Source organism: Clinocottus analis, unplaced genomic scaffold (genome assembly GCF_023055335.1).
Source record: "Clinocottus analis isolate CAN_PGR_092001 unplaced genomic scaffold, fCliAna1.0.p SCAF_5, whole genome shotgun sequence".
Taxonomy (NCBI): domain Eukaryota; kingdom Metazoa; phylum Chordata; class Actinopteri; order Perciformes; family Cottidae; genus Clinocottus; species Clinocottus analis.
The window spans coordinates 22,825,680-22,843,179 of NW_027176207.1; the positions used below are offsets into that span (position 1 = coordinate 22,825,680).

A 17,500-nucleotide genomic window follows, 5' to 3' on the forward strand; every position below is an offset into this window, starting at 1 on the left:
GACCGTTCTCGTCTCCAGGGGGATTCTGGGTCGGCCCGGCGGCTCCGTCAGCGTCCACAAGTTGCCGGGGCAACAGAACTACCTGAGGTCGTACGCCCACGGCGTCCAATCACAGGCCCTGTCCCGCTGGACCGCCTCCTTCAGCCTCGCCAGTAGGTGGAGCCGCTGCACGCTTCATTCTTTAGTTTATCATTTATCATGAGAGCGATTGCTCTGGAACATCACACCACTGTGTGACTACACACACACAGAGTGACTACACACTCTCTGTGTGTGTAGTCACTCTGTGTGTGTGTAGTCACTCTGTGTGTAGTCACTCTGTGTGTAGTCACTCTGTGTGTAGTCACTCTGTGTGTGTGTAGTCACTCTGTGTGTCGTCACTCTGTGTGTGTGTAGTCACTCTGTGTGTAGTCACTCTGTGTGTAGTCACTGTGTGTGTAGTCACTCTGTGTGTAGTCACTCTGTGTGTAGTCACTGTGTGTGTAGTCACTCTGTGTGTAGTCACTGTGTGTCTCGTGGGGTTAACTCTGGGCGTGGCGTCTGGCGCCTCCTGGTGGATCATAACACACTTTGTGTGTCTGTCAGTGTGTTTCTTCTCAGCTGTGTGCGCTTTACAAAGTGTTGTGTAACGTCTGATGTGTGTGTGAGCAGAGCCGGCTGACGTCCCGCTGGAGCTGACCAGTGACACCAGAACCACCACCCTGCCGGGTAGATCCTGTGTTAATGAATACTTCTGTTAATGAATACTTCTGTTAATGAATACTTCTACTAATGAATACTTCTGTTAATGAATACTTCTGTTAATGAATACTTCTGTTAATGAATACCTCTGTTAATGAATACTTCTGTTAATGAATACTTCTGTTAATGAATACTTCTGTTAATGAATACTTCTGTTAATGAATACTTCTGTTAATGAATACCTCTACTAATGAATATATTACTGTGTGGAGTCACATGACTTCCACAGCAGTAACTCAGACACTCTGGGACTCCTTAAGACTTCTTCTTCTTCTTACTGACCCGCGTGTGTGTGTGTGTGTGTGTGTGTGTGTGTGTGTGTGTGTGTGTGTGTGTGTGTGTGTGTGTGTGTTGCAGCAAAGAAATCCCTGAAGAAGCCGTCAGTGAAGAAAGCTCTGACTGGAGGAAACAAAGGTCTGTGTGTGTTTGATATTTAACTTAATGGAACGCACATGAACTAAGAGTGTGTGTGTGTGTGTGTGTGTGTGTGTGTGTGTGTGTGTGTGTGTGTGTGTGTGTGTGTGTGTGTGTGTGTGTGCAGACTGTCAGATGGACATCGCCATGGTGATTGACAGCAGCAACAACATCGGGCAGCGAAGGTTCAACCTGCAGAAAAACTTTGTGACCAAACTGGCGTCAATGTTGAGAGTCGGATCAACAGGACCGCATGTAGGAGTGCTGCAGGCCAGGTGACACACACACACACACACACACACACACACACACACACACACACACACACAGAATCTAATAATAACGCCTCTTGGATCAGACGCATTGTGACAAAACTGCTTCTTTCTTTTTTACAAAGTTCTCACAGGACTTTTACTTGAAGTACTTGAAGTACTTGAAGTACTTCTAGTACATGTTGCTCATACTACTTTCATTCTTGGTCCTCCCCTGCGTTGCGTTCTCAGTGATTCTCCCCGGACGGAGTTCCTACTGACCAACTACACTCAACCTAAAGAGCTGCTGTTTGCCATCAAGGAGCTGGCTTACCTCGGAGGAGACAGCAACACAGGTCCACACACACACACACACACACACACACACACACACACACGGCTCCCATGAGGCCTTGCAGCGGCTCGGTGGCTCTCTGATTGGTTGGCGGTCTCGTTGCAGGTAAAGCCATCATGCACGCCGTGGAGACCTTCTTCACGCAGGAGAGCGGGGGGAGGCGGGGCCACCCTCGGGTCATGATGGTCCTGATTGACGGCTGGCCGTCCGACGACCTGGAGCAGGCGGCCATGTTGGCCAGAGAGTCCGGCATCAACGTCTTCCTGGTGTCTGTGGCCAAACCGGCGCCCGAGGAGCTCGCCATGGTGCGAGACAAGGACTTCATAAAGAAGGTGCCTCTTATTAAACATATGTCGTTTATTAGGAGTTATGAACGGATGATTATTGATCAGTAAATACAGATTAAAGAGGTTTAAACTAACTCCAGAGTAACTTTATGTTTCTGCTGGGAAGTCTACAAGTTAACTCCACCTTGTTCTTGAATGCTTTTATTGTGAAACTCTGGATACTGAAACAGGAAGCTGTTGAATCCAAGCTTCCTGTTTCTTTCTTCTCTTATCGTTCATCTGTTGCTCTTTTAGGATCTTTGTCTCTTTTAGTTCTGAGACTTTCTACATAATAAAAGGCACGCACAGTCTCAAACGCTTCGGCGGCCATGTTTGTCTTCCTCCTGCAGGCGGTGTGTAAAGATAACGGTTTCTTCAGCTACTCGATCCCCAGCTGGTTCAGCACCACCAAACACGTGAAGCCTCTGGCCCAGAAGCTGTGCTCGCTGGACAACCTGCTCTGCAGTAAGACGTCAACGTTTGCTCTAGAGAGAGTTTTAAAACACTGCTCTAAAACCGCTGACTTAGCTTAGCATTAGATGGGGAACTGGTAACACGGCTGTCTTATCAACACGTCACACCTGCTGCAAAATGTAGTTCCTCCACCACGTTTCAGAGTATAACGACCATGCTGCATTTGAATTGATTTTTCCGATAATTCCAACACCTCTTGAATGCATCACGAGTGAAATTTGGTTGTGAAGGGCGGAAGCCAAAGAAAAGGTCATTCAATATCTGAGGGGATTTAATAAGCAGAGCAGAAGTCATGACAGACTGGACCTGCAACGAGTCCTAGTACATATTATGGGATGGTTCCTGCACAGCTAAACAGAAAGCCCGTGTGTGTCTTCCAGGTAAAACCTGCTACAACTCGGTGAACATCGGGTTCCTCATCGACGGTTCCTCCAGCGTCGGGGAGGGGAACTTCCAGCTGGTCCTGGACTTCCTGACAGAAATCACCAGAAGCTTCGACATCTCAGACATGGGAGCGCGCGTCGGTCAGCTTCACGATTATAATACCTATCTGATCATTGATTCGTTGATTCATTGACGAGCCGATTGGCCCGCTGTTGGATGTGCAGGTGCCGTGCAGTTCACCTACGATCAGAGGCTGGAGTTCAGCCTGTTCGACCACCCCACCAAAGAGGACTCCATCAACGCCCTGAAGAGGATCCCCTACATGAGCGGAGGGACGGCCACCGGAGCCGCCATCAGCTACACCGCCCAGAACCTGTTCAGGTACCGACCCACCTGAGAGAAGTACCGCATGGCTCTAGAGAGACGTGGTACCACGTTACACAGATTGTCTCTCCTCACATAACACGTACCTGATCTCTAAGGTCAACCAGGACATAGGTCAACCAGGACATAGGTCAACCAGGACACAGGTCAACCAGGACATAGGCCAACCAGGACATAGGTCAACCAGGATATAGGTCAACCAGGACATAGGTCAACCAGGACATAGGTCAACCAGGACATAGGTCAACAAGGACATAGGTTAACCAGGATGTAGGTCAACAAGGACATAGGTCAACAAGGACATAGGTTAACCAGGATGTAGGTCAACAAGGACATAGGTCAACAAGGACATAGGTCAACAAGGACATAGGCCAACCAGGACATAGGTCAACAAGGACATAGGCCAACCAGGACATAGGTCAACAAGGACATAGGCCAACCAGGACATAGGTCAACAAGGACATATGTCAACTAGGACATAGGTCAACCAGGATATAGGCCAACCAGGACATAGGTCAACCAGGACATAGGCCAACCAGGACATAGGTCAACAAGGACATAGGCCAACCAGGACATAGGCCAACCAGGACATAGGTCAACCAGGACATAGGTCAACCAGGACATAGGCCAACCAGGACATAGGTCAACCAGGACATAGGTCAACCAGGACATAGGTCAACAAGGACATAGGTTAACCAGGATGTAGGTCAACAAGGACATAGGTCAACAAGGACATAGGTCAACAAGGACATAGGCCAACCAGGACATAGGTCAACAAGGACATAGGCCAACCAGGACATAGGTCAACAAGGACATAGGCCAACCAGGACATAGGTCAACAAGGACATATGTCAACTAGGACATAGGTCAACCAGGATATAGGCCAACCAGGACATAGGTCAACCAGGACATAGGCCAACCAGGATATAGGTCAACAAGGACATAGGCCAACCAGGACATAGGTCAACAAGGACATAGGCCAACCAGGACATAGGTCAACAAGGACATAGGCCAACCAGGACATAGGTCAACCAGGACATAGGCCAACCAGGACATAGGCCAACCAGGACATAGGTCAACCAGGACATAGGTCAACAAGGACATAGGTCAACTAGGACATAGGTCAACCAGGACATAGGCCAACCAGGACATAGGTCAACCAGGACATAGGTCAACTAGGACATAGGCCAACTAGGACATAGGTCAACCAGGACATAGGTCAACCAGGACATAGGTCAACCAGGATATAGGTCAACCAGGACATAGGTCAACCAGGACATAGGTCAACCAGGACATAGGCCAACCAGGACATAGGCCAACATGAGAACAACACCAACATCTCAGTTAGACGTTATAAAGATGTTAAACGAGACGTATTGTTTGGTCTTCTTGTCCAGGCGGACGGGACCAGGTCGTAACTTCCTCATCGTGCTGACAGACGGCCAATCGTACGACGACGTCAGACACCCAGCGATGGCCGCACATAGACAAGGTGCGTGATGAAGGACAGTTAAAAACTACAGCAGCTCGTGTTTCCTTCTTACACAAACGCCCTGCCTTACCCGTCCACCTGTCCCCAGGCATCACCATATACTCGGTGGGCGTGGCCTGGGCGCCGCTGGAAGACCTGAAGTCGATGTCATCAGAGCCGAAGGAAAGCCACACCTTCTTCACCAGGGAGTTCACCGGCCTCGCCGAGCTGGCGCCTCTGATTGTCAGAGGCATCTGCAAAGACTTCACAGAGAACAACTAAGAACTCTAACACACACACACACACACACACACACACACACACACACACACAACTGTATATATACTGTACACAAATACCAACTAGTACTGATACATTCACATGTATATAAAATACGTAAAATACACATAGAAAGACACATGTAAGTATATATATATATATATATATATATATATATATATATATATATATATATATATATATATATATATATATATGTATATGTATATGTGTATATATATGTGTGTATATATATACACACATATATATATATATTTATATATATGTGTATATATATATATGTATATATATATATATGTGTGTGTGTGTATATATATATATATATATATATATATATATATATATATATAATAAAGTAGATGAACAATCAATCACTTGTCACAAACAATGTGTTTGATTCTGTAATCAATTAGTAAATTGAATTAACGAGTAAAAATATAAAAAGTTGTATTTTCTGCATTTATTTCCGTTTGTATTTTAAACATTGCTGAAATGATTGAAGTCATTACATAACTTTACTGAATAAAAGCTCTACAATAAAACGCTGCTGGATCTAAAATGTCCCATCAATAATACAATAAAGGAAGTTTTGTGAGTGTCGAGTAATTCAAATAAAATGGTTTCACAATAACTAGACATGATTCTTTTCATTTAAATAAAGAAGTTGTGCTTATGGAATAGTTTCATCTTCATGATATTTCTGTCGTCATTAGATCTTTATCTTTCATTTCCTAATTATGAGATCTTTATCTGTTTATGAGATGAAGACACAACGCTAAGTGAAGATTAAAGAAAACATAACCGCTGTGATATAATATTATATAATAATAATATAATATATATATAATATTAAAGCAGAGAGGTTGCAGCGCCGCCTGCTGTCCAAACGGCTCACTGCAGGAAACGAGTCCTGAGCGAAGAACAATGTCTCATTGTTCACATTGTTAACTCTGATTGTGTTGAATATATATATATATATATATATATATATATATATATATATATATATATATATATATATATATATATATATATATATATATATATTACATCTTAAACAGATTTAATATAACCTAAAGTTAAAACCAGCTGATGTGGTTCCCCTCATGGACTGAACCATTAGCAGGTTCCCCTCATGGACTGAACCATTAGCAGGTTCCCCTCATGGACTGAACCATTAGCAGGTTCCCCTCATGGACTGAACCATTAGCAGGTTCCCCTCATGGACTGAACCATTAGCAGGTTCCCCTCATGGACTGAACCATTAGCAGGTTCCCCTCATGGACTGAACCATTAGCAGGTTCCCCTCCGGTTGGTCTGGCCCGCCGCGGCCCGGGGCTCCGTTACCATGGGGACACGACCCAAACACACAGCGGAGCTGCAGCCGGGAGAAACCTCACGTCCACCGGGAGAAACCTCACGTCCACCGGGAGAAACCTCACGTCCACCGGGAGAAACCTCACGTCCACCGGGAGAAACCTCACGTCCACCGGGAGAAACCTCACGTCCACCGGGAGAAACCTCACGTCCACCGGGAGAAACCTCACGTCCACCGGGAGAAACCTCACGTCCACCGGAGGAACCTCACGTCCACCGGGAGAAACCTCACGTCCACCGGAGGAACCTCACGTCCACCGGGAGAAACCTCACGTCCACCGGGAGAAACCTCACGTCCACCGGGAGAAACCTCGCGGTATTTATCAGGTACCGTCTTATTCACAGGACGGGTTAATGGGAGGGATGACGTCACTCACGTCATGAGTTATTACATTTATCAAATATATCTGATAAATGTATTTGTATATTTTATTTTTTGTCCTAATTATTTCTGTGTGGTCTTTCAAACATATTTACATTAAATGAAGGTATCGTAAAACCAAAGTGATGAAATAACATATTGTTTACATGTTGTTGTTTTTATTTTCATCAATTAAAAGAAGAAAAAAAAAATCTTTTTGGTCCTAATTTTTTTTAAATTTTTTATTCTTGGTCCAAAGTTTTTTTTTGTGTGGCTGGAAACTAAAATTAAAAAAAAAACGTTTTCTTTGGAAGGCTGAGCCCGGACGGCTGAACACACACACTGAGCTCTGAGCTCACAACGAAGAAGAGGAGGAAGAGGAAGATCATGCCGAAGAACAAAGAGGGGAAGACGGAGGAGGAGCGTCTGGCGCTGCTGCAGCAGAGAGCTCTGGTGGAGGAGGAGATGAAGAGGAAGAAGGAGGAGATCTTCTCTCTGTTCCTGCAGGTACATCCCATAATGCACCTGGTGATGACGTCATGCTGTCTCCAGACAACACAAGAACACACACAGGAACACACACAGGAACACACACAGGAACACACACAGGAACACACTAACACACAAACACACTAACACACAGGAACACACTAACACACTAACACACAAACACACTAACACACAGGAACACACACATCTGGTTTAAGATAAGATTCATTATGAAATATAAATAAATAGTCTTCCTCCTCTTCCTCAGGACAAGCTGATGAAGGAGCAGCGTAACTCCTCGGTGAACCAGCTGAAGCTCGGTGACGGGTGGAGGTCTCTGCTCCGCCTCACGAGAGCTGCCGAGCTGAAGGAGCGCGTGACGGAGCTGCAGCACAGCTTTGGGAGGAGGCTGGACGGCCGGGACAGGGTGGTGCAGGTGGGCCTCCTGCCGCTGCTGCTCCTCCTCCTCGGCCTCCTCCCCTGAGCCTCCCGCTCTGTGTTGCAGACTCTGGGGCGTGACCTGCAGGAGGCGGAGCTTCAGTCGGCTCAGGTGAGGCGTGTCCACCTGCAGAAGGCGGAGCTTCTGTTCTCTCTGCAGCGTGAGCGAGTGACGTCGCTGCAGCAGCTGTGGGAGAGAGAGCTGCAGCAGCTGAGCAGGAGGTGCTGCCAGGAGGGGTGAGTAGTGCTCCTCCTCCTCCTCCTCCTCTTCCTCCTCCTCCTCCGAGAGGTGAGTCTGAGGAGGAGTCCCCCCCCCCCCCCGGTCTGACTCCTCCCCCCACAGGAAGCAGGTGTCGGGTCGGGTGGTGCAGCGGCAAGCTGATCTGGATGACGCCACGTTGACGGTGGAGCAGCAGCACAGAGTCGCAACGAACGAGGTCCACAGACTGTACAGTGAATGCATCACGGCGTACCAGACCTCTCACGATGGACGGGTAGGAGCGCTGAGAGGAGGAGCGCTGAGAGGAGGAGCGCTGAGAGGAGGAGCACAGGGAGAACTGACCGTGTCTCTGTGGACAGAAAGACGCTCTGACCTACCAGGACCAGGACCGGCTGAGGAAGGAGACCCAGGAGAACCGAGAGGCCCAGCAGGTCTGTGACACCGAGAGCCTGAAGCTCACGGACCTGCTGATGGAAACACAGCAGCTGATCCAGGAGACGGGGAGGGAGGCGCAGGCAGCGAGGGCGCTGCAGGTGAGTCTTCACCCAGAGATGACCTCACCGTGACCTCACCGTGACCTCACGATGAGCTCATCATATAATAAGACTCTTGTCCTGCGTGTCTCTGGATGTTTCTCTCTACCTGTAACTCCACGTGACCGACGCCTCGTCTTCCTCCAGAGGAAGGTCGTCCTCCAGCGTTCGACGGTGGTTGCCAGCGAGATAGACGACCGGAAGGCTGAACGGGACCTGATGGAGGCCAGGAGGCTCATGAGCGCCAGGACGCGCTCGCTGCGGGAACAGCTGCTCCAGGACCGCGCCGAGGCCAGGAAGCGCCTGACCGCGCTCACCGTGCAGAGCGCCGCCGCCGCCAAGAAGCTGGAGGCCGCCGCCGCCAAGGTGACACGCGTCTCACTTCCTGTTTGTCCGTCTTACTTCCTGCTTGTCCGTCTTACTTCCTGCTTGTCCGTCTCACTTCCTGCTTGTCCGTCTCACTTCCTGCTTGTCCGTCTCACTTCCCGTTTGTACGTCTCACTTCCTGTTTTTCTGTCTCACTTCCCGTTTGTCCGTCTCACTTCCTGTTTGTCCGCCCCCGCGCTCATCCTTCCTTCCTGTCGCTGCGTTCAGGGTCTCAAGGTTTTGCGAGTTGCTGAGATGTGTCGGAAGCTGGAGAGACAGAACGACGTGACGGTCGACCTGGAGAGAGAGGAAGCAGGCGAGGTAGGAGGAGTCCACTTGGTCCAGGATAGGATGTAGGAGACGAGGACATAGGAGACGTTCATGTGACAGTGAGCAGTCTCTGGCGTTGCCTTCACTGACCGGTGTTTCTGCAGGACACGTCAGCGCTGCAGCAGGTGAGGAAGAGGATGAACGCGTCCGTCCTTCGTCAGGAAGCTCTGAGGAGACGAAGAGACGCTCTGAGGGAAGACAACCGGCAGCTGAAGCTGCTGCTGCGCCAGCGGCTGGACGCCATGACGCTCAGCGACCGCGACCTCGGCGCACGCCACGCGCTGCTCACGGTGCACCGGGCTCCGACCGCCGGCCATGCCGCCGGCCCGACCGCCGCCGGCCCGACCGCCGCCGGCCCCGTACGCCACAACGTCATCGAGGCCGCGCACGCCGTCAAACACTCGCTGTGACGCGTCATCACTCATGTTCATGTTTTAACGTGTTTTCTCTGATGAAAAGAACAAAATAAACTTTAATGCAAATTATAAGGTCAGTTACTTTCGACCACATCTGAAGCTACCGTCTCCCAGCAGTCCCTGAACGTCTCCTGATGGTTTAACTTCAAACTTTTCTACTCAGTTTCATGAGGAACATTGTGAATGACTTTCACTCACTGAATGTCTCCTCAGGCTCCATCTGAATGACTAGAAGCTTTAATATGCAGAAATAAGTTGTTTGTGTTCATGCTACATTAGTTTATGATAGGACACAGAAGGACAATATATTTCTCAACAAAAAAAACAGATAATTAATTAAAAATATATATTATGAGTTTGTCTTGTTTCCGGTTTTATTTTGTAGTCTTGTCCTCTGTGTTCCCTGCACTTCCTGCTTTGTGTTTGTCTCTGATTGGTCCTGCTGTGTCCAATCACAGCCCTCCTCTGTGTACTTAAACTGTTAGGCTCCGCCCCCTGCTAGGCTCCGCCCCCTGTGTGGCATCGTACTGAGTTCCTGGTGAGTGAGCCAAACGATCTGTTTAGATTGAGTTTTTGAGCCTTTTCTTGTTTGTTTTTTTATTTCTGGTTTATGCTTCATATTTATTGTGGATTAGTGTCATAAACATGAACACTGTATTGACTTTAAGGCCAGGATGTCTTAACTTCTCTAACCTCGTCAGATAAACCTGTGAATGACCTGAACAGCAGGAAGCCGCGCAGTAGAAGGACGAGCCGCTCCACAGCGGTGCTGAAGTGTCTCTTATTGTGGCGGTGCACTTCCTGCAGCAGACAGAAGGAGGCGCTCTGTACAGGGACACCATTTAATAGTTATTATAGACATTTTATATACATTTACACAGTTGGATTCTATGTGGTTCAATCTTTAAAATCTGATGTTTCATAGTTTTTGTAAATCAAAAAAAAAAAAAACAAAGACAGAAAATTATAAAACTCATCAAAACTCTCAAACTGATCAGAACTTTTTTTTCTCCATTTTTCTGGAAGACTAGAAAAAATACTTTTTATTGTATTACTCATGCATTACACAAACAAAGAGTCTGGAGTTACACAGGAAGAAAAATAAAGATCTCTGAGCCAATCAGATGGCAGCTTTTGTTTTCAAGACCCGCCCCAGGAGGCGTCTGATTGGACCGTTTCCCCTGGAGCTCAAACCGGTTCGTTTCTCTCTTTTTCTTCCTTCGAAGGATAAAAGACCAAAACAAAATAAAAATGATATAAATAAAGTCAGTCCTGCTTGTTGGAGCTGCGATGAAGACGTGAAGAGTCACACGGTGATGTGAGGAGGAAGAGGAGGAGTTACAGCAGCGCTCTCATGTTTACACTGAGACTGTGGTGCGTTCAGGTACGTTCAGTTGTGAAAACCAAAATATTTCCTGGTTAATTACCAGAAGTTAGAAATGTTCAAACTCTTTGGACAGACGAAGCTCCTCCTCCTCCTGTGAGTGACAGGCGGGCGTGAGGCGACGCCGACGAGACGTTTATAAAAACGATTATAAAAACTAGATTTATTTTTACACAAACAGAAAACGTCCACACGCAACTACGGTAACGCCGACGCCGAAACGCTGCACTCAGTTTGGCGGTTTAAACGCAGGGCTCTGATTGGCCCGCCGGGGTCTGAGGAGGAGGGGCTGCGGGTGCATCGACCAATCCTGCGTCCCGGTCAGGACGGACGTCCAATCAGATCGATCCTTCTCTTGAGAAACGACCGCTTCTAAAAAACACGGTAGAAAAGCTTCGGTCCGAACCGTCGCTTCAGACGCTCCATTAAAAAACTTAAAGACCACAAACAAACCGTTCTTCTCCTCTTTCTCCTCCTCTTCCTCCTCCTCCTCCTCCTGTTGTCCAGGTGGGTCAGCGCGCTGCTTTCTGACGTACGGTTTAGCAGCTGGACGTTTGTGTGTCGTCTTCGTGTCGAGGAGCTCGAGGACGTCCGGAGCTCCGTTAAACGTGTAAACCGTCTGAGCGCTTTGGTTTACGCAGCGCCCTGAACGCAGCGCTCCTTTATTTTAGTGGCAGGAAACAACAACAAGAGACGTTCAAGAACACTCGTCTCCTTCAGGACTCAAGGAGAGACCTCCCACTGGATCGCTGGGAGGCCGTGCTGCGTTCAGGCTCTGCAGTTCAGACCGTAATTATGAGTTTTAGACACCTATGATTGCTGATATTTGATAAAAAGCAGCTGACGTCCTATGAAGTCCTCAAGTCTCCTATGAAGTCCTCAAGTCTCCTATAGTCTCCTATGAAGTCCTCAAGTCTCCTATAGTCTCCTATGAAGTCCTCAAGTCTCCTATAGTCTCCTATGAAGTCCTCAAGTCTCCTATGAAGTCCTCAAGTCTCCTATAGTCTCCTATGAAGTCCTCAAGTCTCCTATGAAGTCCTCAAGTCTCCTATAGTCTCCTATGAAGTCCTCAAGTCTCCTATGAAGTCCTCAAGTCTCCTATGAAGTCCTCAAGTCTCCTATGAAGTCCTCAAGTCTCCTATGAAGTCCTCAAGTCTCCTATGAAGTCCTCAAGTTTCCTATGAAGTCGTCGTTCAACAACATCTCCTCTGGAGTCATCACAGGGTGTGTAGTTGTGTAGTGTCATAACAGGGTGTGTAGTTGTGTAGTGTCATAACAGGGTGTGTAGTTGTGTAGTGTCATAACAGGGTGTGTAGTTGTGTAGTGTCATCACAGGGTGTGTAGTTGTGTAGTGTCATAACAGGGTGTGTAGTTGTGTAGTGTCACATTGGGGTGTGTAGTTGTGTAGTGTCATAACAGGGTGTGTAGTTGTGTAGTGTCACATTGGGGTGTGTAGTTGTGTAGTGTCATAACAGGGTGTGTAGTTGTGTAGTGTAATAATAGGGTGTGTAGTTGTGTAGTGTCACATTGGGGTGTGTAGTTGTGTAGTGTCATAACAGGGTGTGTAGTTGTGTAGTGTCATAACAGGGTGTGTAGTTGTGTAGTGTCATAACAGGGTGTGTAGTTGTGTAGGGTCATAACAGGGTGTGTAGTTGTGTAGTGTCACATTGGGGTGTGTAGTTGTGTAGTGTCATAACAGGGTGTGTAGTTGTGTAGTGTCATAACAGGGTGTGTAGTTGTGTAGTCACAATAGAGTGTGTAGTTGTGTGATGACATCACTGCTCAGTGTCGACCTGCAGAGTTTCTGCTGCTGAACGTCTCTCAGTGTCTTCAGTCAGCCGGAGGAGGAGACGCAGCTGCACCTCCTCCATGAAGGAGACGCAGCTGCACCTCCTCCATGAAGGAGACGTGTGTGTGTGTGTGTGTGTGTGTGTGTGTTCAGTCTCCATGAATACATCCTCTGTGTTCAGAGACCTGAACAGACCTGAATACTGTTAGTGTGAACAGACTAGTCTCTCTCTGTCCTCCTGCTGCTCCTCCTGCTGCGCCTCCTCCTCTACACGTAGACCCGGGCGAGGGCGTCGGCTCCTGCGGAGGCGATGTAGGCCTTGGAGGGGTGGAAGGCCACGTCGTAGATGGCCTCCTCGCTCTTCTTACGGTGAGCCGTGATCTCCTGGACGCACGTCTTACTGTCCAGGTTCCACAGCCGCAGGGAGCAGTCATGACCTGAGGAGGAGCAGGAGGAGCAGCAGAGGAGGAGGAGACGTGTGAGAGGAGCAGGAGACGCGTGAGAGGAGCAGGAGAAGACGCACAAGAGGAGGAGGAGACTCGAGTGAAGGAGGAGGAGACACGTGAGAGGAGGAGGAGGAGACGCACAAGAGGAGGAGGAGACACGTGAGAGGAGGAGGAGGAGACGCACGAGAGGAGGAGGAGACTCGAGTGAAGGAGGAGAAGACACGTGAGAGGAGGAGGAGACGCGCGAGAGGAGGAGGAGACTCGAGTGAAGGAGGAGAAGACACGCGAGAGGAGGAGGAGACTCGAGTGAAGGAGGAGAAGACACGCGAGAGGAGGAGGAGACTCGAGTGAAGGAGGAGGAGACACGTGAGAGGAGGAGGAGGAGGAGACACGAGAGAGGAGGAAGAGACTCGAGAGAGGAGGAGGAGAACCGCGAGAGGAGAACCGCGAGAGGAGGAGGAGCCACGCGAGAGGAGGAGGAGCCACGCGAGAAGAGGAGGAGACACGCGAGAGGAGGAGGAGAAACGCGAGAGGAGGAGGAGACACGCGAGAGGAGGAGGAGACACGCGAGAGGAGGAGGAGACACGCGAGAGGAGGAGGAGACACGCGAGAGGAGGAGGAGACACGCGAGAGGAGGAGAAGACACGTGAGAGGAGGAGGAGACACGAGAGAGGAGGAGGAGGAGGAGGAAGAGACACGAGAGAGGAGGAGCCACGCGAGAGGAGGAGGAGACACGCGAGAGGAGGAGGAGACACGCGAGAGGAGGAGCCATGCGAGAGGAGGAGCTACGCGAGAGGAGGAGGAGCTACGCGAGAGGAGGAGGAGCCACGCGAGAGGAGGAGGAGGAGAAACGCAAGAGGAGGAGGAGCCACGCGAGAGGAGGAGGAGGAGAAACGCGAGAGGAGGAGGAGGAGAAACGCGAGAGGAGGAGGAGACGCGAGAGGAGGAGGAGACGCGAGAGGAGGAGGATGAGACGCGAGAGGAGGAGACTCGAGAGGAGGAGCCACGCGAGAAGAGGAGGAGGAGCCACGCGAGAAGAGGAGCCACGCGAGAGGAGGAGGAGACACGCGAGAGGAGGAGGAGACACGAGAGGAGGAGACACGCGAGAGGAGGAGGAGACACGCGAGAGGAGGAGGAGGAGACACGAGAGGAGGAGGAGGAGACACGAGAGGAGGAGGAGGAGACACGAGAGGAGGAGACACGAGAGGAGGAGACACGAGAGGAGGAGGAGAAACGCGAGAGGAGGAGGAGACTCGAGAGAGGAGGAGGAGGAGGAAGAGACACGAGAGAGGAGGAGCCACGCGAGAGGAGGAGGAGACACGCGAGAGGAGGAGGAGGAGACACGAGAGGAGGAGGAGGAGACACGAGAGGAGGAGACACGAGAGGAGGAGGAGGAGACACGCGAGAGGAGGAGGAGACTCGAGAGAGGAGGAGGAGACTCGAGAGAGGAGGAGGAGGAGGAAGAGACACGAGAGAGGAGGAGCCACGCGAGAGGAGGAGGAGCCACGCGAGAGGAGGCGAAGACACGTGAGAGGAGGAGGAGACTCGAGAGAGGAGGAGGAGGAGGAAGAGACACGAGAGAGGAGGAGCCACGCGAGAGGAGGAGGAGACACGCGAGAGGAGGAGCCATGCGAGAGGAGGAGGAGCCATGCGAGAGGAGGAGGAGCCACGCGAGAGGAGGAGGAGCCACGCGAGAGGAGGAGACACGTGAGGAGGATGAGACACGAGAGGAGGAGGAGCCACGCGAGAAGAGGAGGAGCCACGCGAGAGGAGGAGGAGCCACGCGAGAAGAGGAGGAGCCACGCGAGAGGAGGAGGAGCCACGCGAGAGGAGGAGGAGCCACGCGAGAGGAGGAGGAGCCACGCGAGAGGAGGAGGAGCCACGAGAGGAGGAGGAGACACGAGAGGAGGAGGAGCCACGAGAGGAGGAGGAGCCACGCGAGGAGGAGCCACGCGAGAAGAGGAGGAGCCACGCGAGAGGAGGAGGAGCCACGTGAGAGGAGGAGGAGCCACGCGAGAGGAGGAGGAGCCACGAGAGGAGGAGCCACGCGAGAAGAGGAGGAGCCACGCGAGAGGAGGAGGAGCCACGTGAGAGGAGGAGGAGCCACGCGAGAGGAGGAGGAGCCACGAGAGGAGGAGGAGGAGCCACGCGAGAGGAGGAGGAGCCACGCGAGAAGAGGAGGAGGAGACACGAGAGGAGGAGACACGAGAGGAGGAGACACGAGAGGAGGAGAAACGCGAGAGGAGGAGGAGAAACGCGAGAGGAGGAGGAGACGCGAGAGGAGGAGGAGCCATGCGAGAGCAGGAGGAGCCACGCGAGAGGAGGAGCCACGCGAGAGGAGGAGGAGCCACGAGAGAGGAGGAGACACGTGAGGAGGATGAGACACGAGAGAGGAGGAGGAGGAGGAGACACAAGAGAGGAGGAAGAGACTCGAGAGAGGAGGAGGAGAACCGCGAGAGAACCGCGAGAGGAGGAGGAGGAGCCACGCGAGAGGAGGAGACACGCGAGAAGAGGAGGAGACACGCGAGAGGAGGAGAAGACACGTGAGAGGAGGAGGAGACTCGAGAAAGGAGGAGGAGGAGGAAGAAACACGAGAGAGGAGGAGCCACGCGAGAGGAGGAGGAGACACGCGAGAGGAGGAGGAGAAACGCGAGAGGAGGAGGAGACTCGAGAGAGGAGGAGGAGACACGCGAGAGGAGGAGGAGGAGGAAGAGACATGAGAGAGGAGGAGCCACGCGAGAGGAGGAGACACGCGAGAGGAGGAGGAGGAGACACGCGAGAGGAGGAGCCACGCGAGAGGAGGAGGAGCCACGCGAGAAGAGGAGGAGCCACGACAGAGGAGGAGGAGCCACGACAGAGGAGGAGGAGCCACGAGAGGAGGATGAGACACGAGAGGAGGATGAGACACGAGAGAAGAGGAGGAGGAGCCACGCAAGAAGAGGAGCCACGCGAGAAGAGGAGACACGAGAGAAGAGGAGGAGGAGCCACGCGAGACGAGGAGGAGGAGCCACGCGAGACGAGGAGGAGGAGCCACACGAGACGAGGAGGAGGAGCCACGTGAGAGGAGCCACGCGAGAAGAGGGGGAGGAGCCACGCGAGAGGAGGAGGAGCCACGCGAGACGAGGAGGAGCCACGCGAGAAGAGGAGGAGCCACGCGAGAAGAGGAGGAGGAGCCACGCGAGAAGAGGAGGAGGAGCCACGCGAGAAGAGGAGGAGGAGCCACGCGAGAAGAGGAGGAGGAGCCACGCGAGAAGAGGAGGAGGAGCCACGCGAGAGGAGGAGGAGGAGCCACGCGAGAGGAGGAGGAGGAGCCACGCGAGAGGAGGAGGAGCCACGCGAGAGGAGGAGGAGACACGAGAGAGGAGGAGGAGGAGACTCGAGAGAGGAGGAGGAGGAGACTCGAGAGAGGAGGAGGAGGAGACTCGAGAGAGGAGGAGGAGACTCAAGAGAGGAGGAGGAGACTCGAGAGAGGAGGAGGAGGAGACACCAGAGAGAAGGAGGAGACACGCGAGAGGAGGAGGAGACGTGAGAGGAGGAGGAGACGTGAGAGGAGGAGGAGACACGCGAGAGGAGGAGGAGACGTGAGAGGAGGAGACATGAGGAGGAGCAGCTCTTACTTCCAGACATCAGGTAGATCCCGTTAGGATCCACAGCCAGACTGGTGACTGCATCCAGGTGAGCCACCATGGCATGGATCACTTTACCTGTACACACACACACACACACACACAGTGTTTGTAACAACAACAACAACAACAACAACAGGTGGAGAGAGACACTGACCTGACTTGTTGTCGTAGAACTTGATCTGTCGGTCCTCGTGAGCCGTGATGGTGACGGGCAGCGTGGGATGACTCACCACCTTGTTGATGTGGTGACAGCCTGGCAGAGCTACACACACACACACACACACACACACACACACACACACACACACACACACACACACACACACACACACACACTCAAATAAAACTAATCATGAAGCAGTTTATTAAGTGTGTGTGTGTGTGTGTGTGTGTGTGTGTGTCTTACTGCCTTCTCCCTGTCCCTTCAGCACCAGTGCATTCTGGGAGGTCTCCAGGTCGTACACCACCACGTCTCCGGTGTTAAACGACGCCACCATGTGGGCGGGGTCACACCCGTTGAAGTCCACCGACGTGGGCACGCCGTGCTCTGCAGACACACAACGAGTAAGAGGGCATTCTGCGGGGGGCGTGCACGCCCTCCAGGGGCCGCGCCCTCCAGGGG

General features: G+C 51.4%; 3 protein-coding genes across 7 annotated transcripts in view; 2 read left to right on the forward strand and 1 right to left on the reverse strand.

Annotated features, from left to right (window-relative positions):
- Nucleotides 1-5,201, forward strand: part of coch (coagulation factor C homolog, cochlin (Limulus polyphemus)) — an 11,171-nt gene extending 5,970 nt beyond the window's left edge. The window contains exons 5-15 of the mRNA XM_068600117.1: nt 19-152; nt 652-708; nt 1,099-1,155; nt 1,283-1,430; nt 1,659-1,762; nt 1,867-2,093; nt 2,438-2,552; nt 2,942-3,085; nt 3,170-3,326; nt 4,727-4,821; nt 4,910-5,201. Coding sequence (XP_068456218.1) covers nt 19-152; nt 652-708; nt 1,099-1,155; nt 1,283-1,430; nt 1,659-1,762; nt 1,867-2,093; nt 2,438-2,552; nt 2,942-3,085; nt 3,170-3,326; nt 4,727-4,821; nt 4,910-5,082 — 1,411 coding nt within the window. The 3' untranslated portion in view covers nt 5,083-5,201. The remainder of the gene's footprint in view (nt 1-18; nt 153-651; nt 709-1,098; nt 1,156-1,282; nt 1,431-1,658; nt 1,763-1,866; nt 2,094-2,437; nt 2,553-2,941; nt 3,086-3,169; nt 3,327-4,726; nt 4,822-4,909) is intronic.
- A 1,241-nt stretch (nt 5,202-6,442) lies between these two features.
- ccdc65 (coiled-coil domain containing 65) lies at nt 6,443-9,702 on the forward strand. The gene is made up of 9 exons (XM_068600106.1): nt 6,443-6,804; nt 7,153-7,345; nt 7,596-7,763; nt 7,833-8,002; nt 8,109-8,259; nt 8,345-8,518; nt 8,666-8,884; nt 9,113-9,205; nt 9,319-9,702. Exons 2-9 carry the CDS (start codon nt 7,226-7,228, stop codon nt 9,622-9,624), a joined length of 1,401 nt encoding a protein of 466 aa, XP_068456207.1. The 5' UTR covers nt 6,443-6,804; nt 7,153-7,225; the 3' UTR covers nt 9,625-9,702.
- A 372-nt stretch (nt 9,703-10,074) lies between these two features.
- Nucleotides 10,075-17,500, reverse strand: part of strn3 (striatin, calmodulin binding protein 3) — a 13,419-nt gene continuing 5,993 nt past the window's right edge. For 4 of the 5 annotated variants that reach the window (XM_068600100.1, XM_068600101.1, XM_068600102.1 and 1 more), the window contains 4 exons: nt 17,285-17,425; nt 17,033-17,140; nt 16,867-16,953; nt 10,467-13,240 (listed from right to left, as the gene is read on the reverse strand). In XM_068600100.1, coding sequence (XP_068456201.1) covers nt 13,071-13,240; nt 16,867-16,953; nt 17,033-17,140; nt 17,285-17,425 — 506 coding nt within the window. In that variant the 3' untranslated portion in view covers nt 10,467-13,070. The other variant, XR_011079960.1, reaches the window with a different exon arrangement.

What these genes read in the sequence shown, in the direction of transcription:
- ccdc65 (XM_068600106.1), top strand. Translation starts at nt 7,226, where the DNA reads ATGCCGAAGAACAAAGAGGGGAAGACGGAGGAGGAGCGTCTGGCGCTG. An exon ending in TCTTCTCTCTGTTCCTGCAG is followed by an intron (nt 7,346 to 7,595) that starts GTACATCCCATA and finishes CCTCTTCCTCAG; the next exon opens with GACAAGCTGATGAAGGAGCA. An exon ending in AGAGAGAGGAAGCAGGCGAG is followed by an intron (nt 9,206 to 9,318) that starts GTAGGAGGAGTC and finishes GTGTTTCTGCAG; the next exon opens with GACACGTCAGCGCTGCAGCA.